Below are 13,322 nucleotides of genomic sequence, written 5' to 3'. Positions count from 1 at the left end.
CGGTAGGAACAGTAAAATCAAACAAAGGACCGGCCAAAATCTGAGGATTCCAAAAAAAAAAAAAAAAAAATCTGGGTAGATCAGTAATCAGAAGTGAATTCACCAACTGCACCTTTAAATGTCCATAAGAGATGTGGTGTGTGTGTGTGTGTGTGTGTGTGCCACAAAAGCAGAGGAGGGAAACAATTTACTGCTGCGGAGACTGCAATGTTCCACTCGGTGCTTAGAGTCTAATTACATCAACAACAGACTCGTATCAATGGTGCTGAATAAGAAAGAAAGGAGCCTGAGTGGGAACAACTTTTTACTAAATATGACATAAAAAAAAAGGGCATGAAATTGGAATGTTGCCAACAAGAAATGGTTTAAATAACTTCCTTTGTAGTTTAATCCTTTGTTCTTCCAACAATTTGACTTTGTAGAATATTATTTGACATGCAAGATTCATCCATTTCTACCGACAGTAGTGACTACTGAGGCCCCCATTAAAGGGGTTAACATCACAGCGTAGGTCAGCGTTTCTCAACCTTTAAGTATTTGCGACCCGAGTTTTCATAACCATTTTAGATCACGGCCCCCCCTAACGTTTTTTTTGCAAGGAGCCCACCAATACCAATTTGTTCTTTAATTAAATGATATTTCATAGATGCATATTTTATCTACTTAACTTTTATTGACATTTATCTAACTTTTTCTAGTATCAGAATGTAGTTTAAGTTAATTTGTTTTGGTTTCAATAGATGGATTTTTCATATTTTCGATTCTTTTTTTTTTCTCCACATCTTTGCACCCCCCTTTTTGTTACTTCACGCCCCCCCCAGTTTGAGAACTGCTGACGTATCTAAAGGCTTGACTCCTCATAGCGTCCATCGAGTGGATCAGGTCACTTGACACCGCCTCATGAGTGCTTCCAATTGTGTGTTCTTCCCTTACATGCTGTGTCCAGAAAATCAGAGACATCTACAAGGCGAGGCAGCAGGAGTAAGGAGGTGGGCTGTTTGAAATCCAAGAGAGTTGGACAATGAAGATGAAGGCAGCATTAGTGAGATGAAGACAGCAAGTCACTATTTCTGCCTTGGGTACACGGCACTCATTTCTGAGACGCGTTTAAGTCAAATCAGCTCAGACAGGAACCTGCAACCAGACACCTGTATGCAGACTACAAAATTCATTTCCTCTGGACACCAGCATTGGCTATTTATGAAAAGCTTGCAGTTTACAAAGACGTTTCTATTCTGTTGCAGGCGTCACTTTCAATGTTAGGCAAGCAGGGATGAGGGGAGTTGGTTTTGTTCTTATGGATTGTAAACAGATGTTCTGAGTTTCTTCTTGTTCAGTGCTTGTTACTGGTGTTGTGCTTTTACAAATATCTGATCTCAAAGATTAAACCAGTCTTGATGTCATTAGCAGGTAAATGCTTCCATGTCTTTTGATGGGTCAGACTAACATTTAGTGGCTTTTGCACAGAAGCATGAGGGTCTGTCCTCTGGCCCAGTTAGATGGCTGACAACTGGAGATTAGCACATGGGAAAGATGCTATATAAATATTTAGCAACTTCTTAACCATCGAGACAGATTATTTCAGCCAGAAAAAAAGAATTTGACTGTCCGAGCACTTGCATCCGGAAATGTATGTTGTGGACGCTTCCATTATGTTCCACATGCGACTGCTGGAATTGAGTGAGAAGCAAATACACACGCAGGCTCAAAGAGTGAAATGGACATGCGTGACTACAAACTCCTTACCTGTAACCCGGTTAAGAGTTTACACGGCCACATAAGTGGGTCATTCTGGGAGAAACTTACCTCTGTTAACATGTTACTTCAGAGACCAATAACCCGAATAAGGGCGTTCATGACAGTTTAAAATCCAGATGTCTGATCTACTAAGATACTAAGGCACATGTCAGTGCACTCCATGTAAGGCTGCTTACCTCAACACGTGACCACATCCCTTTGGATTGCACCAGGCAGAGTTTTCCACAAAATGGCAGGGACACCAAAAAATCTGACATGACCTGAAACAAAAGCAACAAGAACAACAGATATTGGAGTGGGGGATGAAGACCCTTGATTTAAACAAACAGGTGATCACTGGTTTTCCACTCTGCACAAACCAGAACCAGACAGGCCAAATAAAGCCATCGCTATTCTGTGCCAGCCAGGATCTTACCTTTGAGTGAAAATAACTTTCAATTTTTTCCAAGGTCTCTGTAAGTCTCTGCTGCCCTTTTGATGGAAACCGACAATAGAGTGTCCCACTGGAGGAGACATGAGTCACGAAAACACCAGAGTAGAGGCAGTCAACCTAAACAGACAGAGATTCAGTCACTGCTCCCAAAACTTACTGAACGACAGCGAGAATCCAGCAGTCTGTCAAAAACATCTGCCAAAGCTTTTCACCCACTGTGTCCATAAAACGTCCATCAGAGCATTCAAGGCCCCTTTTACATCCAACATTTGCTCCATTAACTGGTCTTCATCTAAAAACACACAGTGGATCATACAGACCATAATCTTAGGAAGTCAGACAGACGGTCCGCATATTTAAATGCAAATGCGTCTTCTGCATTGTCTGTGTGAAAACGTGCAGCACAAATAAAGGTTTTATGAGACTACAACAATTGGCAGAAAAACGAAGGGGTCTCACATGCCAGCCTTTGGCAGAAGTGGTAAGCCATGTGGGTCAGGTGAGCCAGGAGCGACAGCGATTTCTCTCTTTATAAGCTGCACGAGTGTCCAGTGTGGGTTGTGTGAAGCTGAGCTACAATCCTTTGAGCGACACACACACAGACTCTCGGACACTCACGTTACTGATGGTGCTTTGCGGTCTCCGTTTCTGCTCGCTTTCTTGTGCTGGGCCACTGCAGGTAGTCTTCTAGAAGGTTCTGTAACTGTGGGGCATAACCCATGCAGATAAGGGTCTGGGACCATCCAGAGGCTCTACCTCTGCTCCAAGAGTGCTCTGCAAGAGTGTGTGTCTGGGGTTTGGAGTCCTTCAACGCCAGGTGTCAAGGTAACTCTTGAAATCAGATTCAGATTTGTCGAGAGCTTTACTGCCAGGTGTAACACACTGCCTTGGAAGTGAAGCTGCAGGTGTTAAAGTTCTGCGTTGCTGTATGAATTGCTTTCACTTGTAATATGTTTGGAGGACACGATCAGCACCCCCAGAAGTGTCTCCTGGGCACTAAGGCAGATCTACGACTTGCACGGGCGCACACATGGACTCCGAGTCCATTTATGTAGCCACTGGGCCTCTCTGCCCAGCCGTGAGTTGGTACAGGCCCTTAGCCACTCTTCTGCTTTAACTAGTCAGCCATTCCAGCTGCCACCAGAACAGCCATACTGCCTACATTTTTACTGACTTTGCTTCTAAGATCTCTAACTTGACAATCAGCACCGTGTGTGTGTCACGTGTAGGTCTGTCCCAGGGCTCACACTTGGCAAACACACACACACACACCAGCTCAGCAAGTCTACGTTGGTAACCCTGTCACATGACAACTTTCACCCGTTAGGGGGGTGTGGACCAAGGACCCTCAGCAGCAGTAAACGAGAGTTGGCTTCTTTCTGTAAATGTGTCGGGATGTTTAAACTTGGCAAGTCTTCCTACAGTCTGGCTCTCATCGTACTTGCTGAGGAATATCCAAATGTTCTTTTTTCAGGTCAAATGCCCTTCTGACTCTTGGGCACATGCATACAGCTTCATCATGTGCAAACACAGACGCTAGTAAAAGGGGGGAAAAAAGCGCCCACTGTACTTAAGGTTTGTCTTGGAGGCTCCCTAAGAGTCACAGAAAATCCAAGAGTCCTGGGAAACTGAATTCGAAAGGCAGGAATTGAACAGAATGAGAATTGAGGTGCGTCAGTTGTGGGTACCAAGATGCAGTTGTGCCATGGCTCTCTCATAGCCTCATTTTAGTTTAATCCTGACATCCTGTATATGCATTTAATCATCATCATCCTCCTCCTCCTCCATCATAGTGGCTTCGAAATCCCTACTAACCCCTTTTACCACCTGATCAAAGCACCACACAGTCCCTACATTGATGGATTGAAGGCCAGAGGTCCACATGACCGTCATCATCATCAAGTTCTTCCACGTGAAGTCTGAAAACCACGAGGACTGATTTGAGATCATTGATGTTCATTAGAATGCCTAGAAGGGGCTGGGTGGTCTCAGGACAACTGCAGATTTTTTTTTTCTGTCCCCCTGGCCGTCAGACCTTACTCTTATTCTGTTAGTGTTGCCTCATTTTAATTTTTATATTTTGTCTTTTGTCATCTTGTAAAGCACTTTGAGTTCAATGTGCTCTATGGTGGTTGTCGTTGTAATCGTGTGTGTGTGTGTGTGTGCGCTGCCGTTTCACTTTCAATGCTACTACGTGGCTCTTCCTCGATGCCATTTGTTCTCCTTGTACATTTTGCTGTAGCTTCTCCTAATTTAGCCTTTTGACATTCAGAGGGTTCATTTCTCGTGTTTGAGGTGCTCTTCAGGTCTCTGCCAAGAGTATCGAAACATCTGGTCAGAGTGCCAACTTTAAAGCTCCTTGCCTTTAGTACTTGGGTGTTGTACCACGGTGGCCATTATGAATGTAGTGACAGGTAAACTGACCCCATTTATTGGATAACTAAAAAGATTACAATATGGAAGGGCAACTCAGGGCCCTTCAGGCGAGATGTAAGCGCTTTACGTTGACTTTCAGACAAAAAGGCTTTGACCTGCAATCAGCCGCTCTTTATAGTTGCTATTTCTTCCAATAACTTAAGGCCATTAAGGTATTTTAGTTTTGTTAATGTTTGTTTCATCTATTGTTCGGTGTCCTTGAGTGTTTAGAAAGGCACCTACGAATAAATAAAAATGTATTACCAGCAGACAGAAATCTTTTTGTATTAATAGATGTGGCAAGTGAAAGAGCCAACTGGGCAAACCATCATCTGCCCAGAGGTTCAAGCTTTCTGTCTCTTGGGGCAATTTTTTTTGGAAAAACATTTATGTATTGTGTGGCCATGAACAAGTCACGTGACCTGCCTGTGCTACAAATGGGGGAAAAATAAAAAACTAACTCCTTGCATCTTAAACGCTGCCAGTCACCTTGGATAAAGGAGTCTGCCAAACAGGTAAATGTTTCCCATCCACTGCATTATTTCTACAGGACAATTCAGTCATTAGCTGTGCACACCACACTAACATCTCACTTGTGTTCAGAGCCCCCCAGTTTAAAAACTTCATTCGTCTCACCCACCTCCGCCACTTCAGTGTGCGCACACACACACTACGGTGAGGCGATAGATTCAAGAGCGTCTTTGGCAAAGACAGAGTACCTTAAGAGGGAGCTCCAGGGATTTGTCCACCACAGCCTTCAGACACATGGCGTTGATGTTAATGTCATCATCCTGAGACGTGTCGTACAGAACAACTAAAGGCGTTTTACTCCGCTCCAGTATTTCAGCCAGTAAAATTTTGCCACAGGCGATGGCGTCAAATCTCTCCAGCACAGCAGGCTCCTTGCTGAAACTCTCCAGGCCTGTGAATTCAGACAGATGACATCAAATGACAACTTGTGAAAGTTAGAGAACTGGGAGACACAGCCACTCGTCACTGGTAAAGGAGGAGTTTTATACTTTGTCCACACTAACACTGAAAATGTCAAAACAGTCTTCATTTTCAAATCATTTTATAAATGGAAGTGCCAAATATTAAGTTAATGTAAACTTTCCTTAGTTTTGAACTTGAATACCACTCAACACAGATAATGGAGGATTCAGTTTAACTCCCTAGACATTGTAGAAAATGAGACGCTGACCATTTTAACCCGTGTGACAGCAGAAGTGCCCTTAGACTGAAGTTAGACAGCTGTAAACGAGACAAGAACAAAACAGACAGACGAACATCAAGGGCATACCTGTAGTTTTAGGACTGCTACGGTAGAACCGCTGGTCACATGTTTCTGAACATGTAAAAATCAGGTTACGATCAAAAAGTTTGCCAAAATTTTGCATCTGTTCACGACCACACACTGGTGGTGAACAAAAACACTGGCGACCAGTTTCCCTTCCGGTTTGTATGCACCAATGATTTCCCATTTTCTTTTGTTTGCGTATACAGGGCCTAACAAAGCAGCTGATGTTGCTAAAGGAGTTCCAGCGTTAACCAAGCAGAGGCCTCAAGTGCTGGAAGAGGTGGAGAAACTGCTGCTAGTGTGGCTGAATGATAAGCACCTTGCAGGGTCAGCGTGAGCAAGGCGATCACATGTGAGAAAGACAGGAAAATTCAGGGCGATTTGCTAAAACAAAAAAAAAAAAAAAAAATCCGAGTGGCGAAGGCGAGGAATTTAAAGCCAGTCGAGGAAGGTGTGAACAGTTTCACAAGAGAAGGGGCATTTCATTTTTTTTCCCCCAGTGCTTAAAACAAAAAAAAAAAAAAAAAGTTTACCGCGAGCGGTTCGTGAGGGTGTAGCGCTGTATAGACGTACAACGAAACACAGAACGGTTTTTAACAAGTTACAAATGAGTGTCAGGCCGTCAAAGACCTGAAAGATGCAGGCCGGGGTCCTTACTAAATAAATACAGTTAAATATTCAATACAGAGTCCCCTTAGGGTCCTGCAAAGAATTTAGGGAACGTGGGGACAGCGAGGTTACAAAGGGAATCACAGCGAGAGCTCAACTCCGCGCCTGATCACATGACAACGACCGCACACAGCAGTGTTTGGTTTTTTTATTAACACACAAAGCTCAGTTTTTCACACTCCTACAAGTGAGACTCTGCGTTTTCAAATTTACACATTAAAGAGCACCCTTGAAATGATACATTTTAGAAGGACAATAAATAAGCGTTTTCAAATGTATCTCCATTAGCGTGGACTACCGTAGGTATCAGATTCACATTTGCTGCCTGTTCATTTTATGACACTGACTTGTATACGCTGTGGCCTTTCTAAAAGAGCAATACGACAGCCATGATGACATTAGACAACAACGTGGAGCTCCATACCTGCAAGTCGGCACTTCGCAGCTTGAAAGGGTAAGGCACAAAAATGCTCCTCAAGCTCCAGTAGTCTGCTTCTGGGCACAATTTCAAAAAAGCCATGATCCACGTAGAAGACCTAGAAAAGACCAAAGTGGTTACTCCACCACATCAAAGACCCACAACTGGCCCAGTGACTCCCAACAGAAACACCTCAAGTGGCCTCACCTTAACCTTCCCACCTTTCACCTCACAGACTTGAGCTCGCAGGATCTCATCATCTTCAGTCTGAGCGGCCACCAGTTGACCACCATATGGACTACGCACAGCTGAATGTTCCTTGACATGATAGAACACTTTCATCTCATCCTCCATGGCCTCCTGGGCTTGAGAGTAGCCTTTGCCAATGTACCTGCAATATTCAATCAAGTTAGCAGTAGTCTGGCAGCAAAGCTGGCACCCAGATGGCTGCCATGGGTGAGGGCAAAGAACTGAATTCTTACAAACCGTTATTTCTATCACTTTGAAGACTCTTTACGAAGGTTCAATTTATGGAAAGGACTCCATTGTTAAGAGCTCTGAGGGGATCAGGAGCCCCTGGAGGAGTTGTGGTCTCGCTTTGCGTGTCACAGAAATACAGTGAGCCACATGAAGATACTGAGCTAAGAACTCTGTGGTTTGAAACTGAATGAAATATCAAGAACACACCACGGACTGCATTTATACACAAAAACACAGTCAGGATACATGGGGAGTGGGGGGGATGGTTTGGGGACGGGGGGGGACAGTCACGACACAAACCTCACTTCTTACAATCCCAAGTTCAAGGAACCTTCAGGAGTCACACCGTGATGTCATTAAACTGCGCAGCAGGAGTTCAGCTCTCTCATTACACACCGAAGACAAGCTGGTGAGAACTTCCTGGTGTTTTATACAGCAAATAAACGCGTGAAGTAAACGACCTCATCCCCTCTTCACAGCTCTAACCTGAGCCCCCAAGGACTACCGTAGGGGTGCTGGCCGCTGTGTGACCCCATCACTGCATTTCAGCTTGGATATCAAATGAAAACTAAAGTGGCACTTCATTAATGTGGTCTGCCTGGCTTTGTGACCGAACCCTGCAAGTGACACGCGACACCCAGTGCTGCTAGAAAAACCACTGGAATCCGAGTCCCTTTTACTCGCCAGAACGTAACGTACAGGAATTGGACTTGTGGTTTGGAGCCGCTTAGAAAACGGAGGCAGAACATCACTTGAAATGACAAATAGCACAAGTTCAAATGACAAACTTCAAATTTACAAAATAGTACAATAATAAGGGAGGTGTGCAAGTGAAAGTGCGAGTGTGTCGATCGCGCACACACACCTACGTCTACACCCCCCCTTCATACAGCACTTGACCGAACAGGTGAACATGCAGAGGCTCAGGGAATGAAACCACTGAGGGGTCTCTTAGTTTGTGTTTGACCTGAAGGGTTTAGCAGAGGGGAGTTTGTGGAATACGTGATGAGCTGGTGGTCCTTAGGACGCGGTTCGTGACACGAGAGGTCCACAGGTCTGCTACAGATGGAACAGCACAGCCAATGCTCTTCTCTGCAGACCTCACAACGCGCTCTAATTCAGATGTGGACTGCGCTGAAGCCAACCAGACGACACTGGAGAGTGGGCTTACAGGCCTTGTAAAACTGAACTAGGACTGGCTGGCAAATGGAGTTTCTTTAGTTGGCGTAAGAAGTACAATCACCGCTGTGCCTTCTTAGTGATGGCGGTGGTCTTCAGTTGTGCCCATAAACTCTAAGGAGTCCCCCCATAGTGACTGCAGAATTCTTCATTTCTAGTGTGTGAGGTTGTCACTGCCGTTTGTGAAAGTCAAGGACCATTTCCACTGTCTTGGCGGCACTGAGCACCAGGTTGTTAGAAGCACATCAGGACAAGACGAGAAAACTTGTTTTCTAGAAGGTGTTTCATTGGCTGTGGTAATTAGACCAATAATGGTGGGGCCGTCAGAAAACGTATTTTTACTGAAGGATCAGTGGACCTGCAGATATTGGTGTTCAAGGAGTGAAGTAGTGGGGGAGTCCACAGCCTTGAGGGTCTCCTGCACTAATGCAGATACAGTCTGAGAGGTGGGAGTCCATATGAACGTAACGAGTCTGCTTTAGTAGAAAAATAAGTCCAGTCACAGAGGGAAGGACTCACATCATCAGCTCAGGGACAACGGTGTTAAAAGCTGGACTGACACTCCAGAGTGCATTCTGGCACAAGTTCCTATACAGCCCAGGGGCTCATTGATGGCGTCGTTCACAGATCTGTGTGCTCGATGTGCAAAGTGAAGAAGGTCAAGATCAGCAGCAGTAACGGACTTCAGATGGGTAACAACAAGTCGTTCAAATGGCATTAGAACTGATGGAGGAGCGACAGGCCTGTGATCACTGAGGCAGCTCATCTCATGACCTTTGGGTACATTCGAACAATCGAGATGAGAACGGGCCATTCAGCCCAACAAAGCTCACCACTTCTACCCACTTATCTCAGTAACACAAGATTTAAACAATCAGGTACAGACACGAGTTAAAGATGTCTGAGGAGAGGAGCGAGCTGAACTGTGGCAGGTGAGACAGTCAGGGCCGGCTGACAACTTGCAGACATCGCGTAGCTTAGAAGAAGAAGAAGAAGAGAGAGGGGCTTCAGTGAAGGAGAAGTGGCTGGTGGTCAAAGCACCTCAGAGCTGAGGGGATCAAAGTCTTTGGCACCATGTTATTCAATTCTGCCATAAAACTTAAGTTTGTCAGGGAGGGACGAGTCAGAGTTTTTGTAATTTGTAACAAACTGAAGGTTTCTCCACTCAGAGGAGCGACTGTCTGCTCGATATTTTTAAATGTCCCAGTCTGCCCAGTCCAGACCGTCTTGTAATGCTTCACTGACTCAGCAGTAGTCCATAAATGAACCGATTTCTTTACTGGTTTACTAGTTTTAGCCTTTGGTTAGAAGTGGGTAGTAACTGTAGCAGGACATTGTCAGAATGACCCAGTGGCACGCGAGGTAATGCCCGGTATGCGTCCTTCATGGCGCAGTAGCAGTCATCCAAAGTCTTCCCGTCCCTGGTGTGGAATTTAATCAGCTGTTTGCATCTGGGAAGCTCCATGGCAAAGTTTGCATTATTAAAGTCGCCAATCACTGTCATCAGGGACTTTCCATGACGGTTCTCCAAAGCAGTGATGCAATCTGCCAACTGCTGCTGCACTTCATTCAAGTTCGTGTCAGGCAGGAAAATTCTCGGCATGAATAGAATGACTTGCTGTTAATAGCAAAGAGGTCCAAATTGCTGAAGCAGTGCTTGGATATCATGGAGACGTCAGGACACCAACTGTCACTACTGTAGACGAGGACTCCACCGCCTTTGGACTTGCTGTAATGATCAGCGTCTACCTGCTCGGTCTCCTGTGGAGTCAGAACTGATGCAGTAAGCCAGGTGTCCACAAAGCAATACGCTGAAGAGAAAGAAGAATCCTTACTAGGTGTGAGAAGAAGAAGAAGATGTTCACCCGTTTTGTTCATCCGTGATCCAACATTGGAGAAAACTACACCGGACGGGGCGCAAGACCCCCTGCACGCTTCAGTCAGACACACAGGCACAGCTACCAAACCAGCGCGGATCGGCGCCATCACTGCACAAGTATTTTTATTTCAATAACAGACGTATTGCATTCGGTTACTGAACTCTAAGGCACGTTCCCTCACTGCTCCAGAGATTGTGCTACTAAACTTCACACTGCACATAAATGTCGTTATTTCTGAGCCAGGAGAAGGAATCACGCGACTGCCTAGGCCTTTGATCTTGGCGGACACCTCTACCTGTAGCTGCTGCAATCCCATGCAAAGCTAAGCAGAAGACAGCTAAGTGTGGACCACAAACTCGTCAAGTGTAACCTGGTTAAGGGTTTACACGGGGAGAAGTCCACAGGTACAAATGTTAGCTCCGTTTCTCTCATTAGAGTGCATGTAATTAATGAAGGAGCCAAAAATTAGGAGACCGGGACCCCCTGCCCCTCTAAGCAAAGCCTCCATAAACTAAGATGGATTCCAAATCCTTGAACTCTGACCTCTAAACTATGCATCTTTGAAATGCCTGCTACAGCTGGATTAAGATTCAAATCTTAAGGATATTTTACTTTAGCTACCACTTTTTTTGTTTACTGTGTTTTATTAATTCTATTTTGTAGTAATATTGATTCTAGATTGATTGACTGACGCGGGGTATAAAGTGCACCTCAAGTGGGCGACTGCCATCAGAGGCGTAGCTAGGGTTTTCAGCACCCGGGGACAACTGAAGATTTTGCACCAGCTCCTGTTTGCCAAAATGCAATAGGGAAGGGAAATTTGGCACCCCTGGATGCTGCGCCCGGGGACAGATGTCCCCCCTTGCCCCCCCAGTTATGCCACTGACTGCCATATTGCACAGGTGTTAGCAGCGGACGTGATCACCTCCAACAGAAAGTAGCAGTACAGTCAGGGGGCACAGCTCTGGGGTCTCATTTTATAAAACTCTGCATATGCCCAAACCAAAAACAGCTGGCACACATACATTTCAAAGTAATTCATAAAACACAATCACCTGTGTAAGCAAACATGCCTCAGACTCCATCCATGGACCATGCCAGTCACCCTCACACACACACACAATGCTGTAGAACTTCACCAGCTGGTACAGCAGCCATCCTCCTGACACACTGAGACCCACAGCCTGCATTCAAGACTACCTGCCGGGGGTCCGTAATTGACTGGGCCAGGTCATGCCTAGCGTCAGAAGATTGCATTCTGGAGGTCAAGAAAAGGCAAAAGGTGTCTTTATCTGGAGGCACACAGAATGGCAGGACTGCTGACACAACGAGCAGAGTCAGACACGACTGAGAATATTCTTTTAAGTCTGTAAAGTCGCATCATGTCTTGTGTATCCGCACCCAAACCACACACAACTGGATGTAGTGCCTTGCCATTCAGTTAATGGCTTCCAGCACGGGTTAGAAGGGTCTCAGCCAAACTTCGCTCCATCATACTTGCTGTCAGCCAGTCCCTGAGAAGAAGTGACAACATAAACCGACAAAAAACGTCAAGAGCAAATAATCAGAACTGCCCCCCTAAAAAGGGAACTCCAACAGCCCGCTCTTCTCACTCAGCACTTGAGGTGACGAATGTCTGCAGTTATCAGAATTGGACACGCGAGAGTCGTCCTTTAGTTGGCTTGTCTGCACTTCCCAGTTCCTCTGAAGTGTAAGTGTGTGTGTGGATCAGACACAGTAAATTACCCCCGCTCTCCCGTCAGGTTCTCTCTTGTAAATCCTAACGATGGAAAGCAGCGCGGGCACAACAAGGCTCCAACCCTGCACTTTTATATAAATCTGATCTCAAGTCTGAAGACAGCCACTGGTCTGGCAAGGCTCTTTACTTGAAGAAGCTGTTCTCATGGGCGCTGATACAAGACAAGAGGTACACTTCCACAGCGAGGCAGGTGTTCAACACGTGGAATGTGAACGGCGCGAATTTATGAAGTTCAGTACTGGACAAGGTCATCTTCACGGTGATGGCACAAGACAAGACATGTTGCTCAGGCACTTCAATCAGGTGCCCTCCGGCCCAGATATCAGACACAGGACATGTAGGGCCCAAGGATTACTGTGAGGCGGAAAACACGGACGGAGTCACGGAATTAACACAAACACGGATTTTAGATTTAAAAACAGAAATGTGTGGAATTTAGAGCCTGAAGGGGCGACGGTTACAAAACCACCCAGTAAATTAAACGACTGAATTGTCTGTAGCTCTCGCTCAGAGACGCTTTCCTAGTTTGTTGTTTTTCAGTCAAACACAATTCTTCATAGAAATCCAGTCGTGCCTCCATCTGTTTGTGCTCACTTTTCCCGTGTGTATTCTCGTTAAAGGAACACAAAATTAGCCAGCTGCACGAGAGAAATGTCAAAGCGAACAGATACCCAAACTCAGAGGTCTTCAACCTAAACCCTTTCTGAGAGCTCCTCATGTTCTCTAACATTTATTCTCATCATTTACCTCAACCCAAACAAACTGAATACGCTTGTTTTGCCTGAACGTTTACAAAATGTTGGTGTCCACAACTCGCATTGTGCATTAAAATGTCTCAAAAAATATGGAGTTCACCTGCAAGTGCATTGTGTGCGCGTCTCTGCGTTTTCTAGCGTATCTCACACTACTGAATTAAAAGCAAACAACGCAATTCCGAATCCACAGATCTGACTTTGTCACATGTCACAGGTCCAGTCGCACGTGTGATGTGTTTTTGAGTTAGTCAGATGACTGCCATGGAGGTTCACTCTTCT

The 13,322-nt window shown here is 45.3% G+C and overlaps 1 protein-coding gene across 2 annotated transcripts in view; it reads right to left on the bottom strand.

The window, feature by feature from the left end:
• Positions 1-13,322, bottom strand: part of tdrd7a (tudor domain containing 7 a) — a 72,597-nt gene that overhangs the window by 18,769 nt on the left and 40,506 nt on the right. For both annotated transcript variants that reach the window (XM_051929901.1, XM_028805921.2), the window contains exons 8-12: positions 7,198-7,381; positions 6,997-7,108; positions 5,326-5,528; positions 2,174-2,308; positions 1,935-2,018 (exon numbers count right to left, since the gene is read on the bottom strand). In XM_051929901.1, the coding sequence (XP_051785861.1) occupies positions 1,935-2,018; positions 2,174-2,308; positions 5,326-5,528; positions 6,997-7,108; positions 7,198-7,381 (718 nt within the window). The remainder of the gene's footprint in view (positions 1-1,934; positions 2,019-2,173; positions 2,309-5,325; positions 5,529-6,996; positions 7,109-7,197; positions 7,382-13,322) is intronic.

The sequence above is a fragment of the Erpetoichthys calabaricus genome, chromosome 7 (assembly GCF_900747795.2).
Source record: "Erpetoichthys calabaricus chromosome 7, fErpCal1.3, whole genome shotgun sequence".
Classification (NCBI taxonomy): Eukaryota; Metazoa; Chordata; class Cladistia; order Polypteriformes; family Polypteridae; genus Erpetoichthys; species Erpetoichthys calabaricus.
Note: the sequence above shows the minus strand (reverse complement) of the source record. Positions and strands in the feature narration are given on the sequence as shown.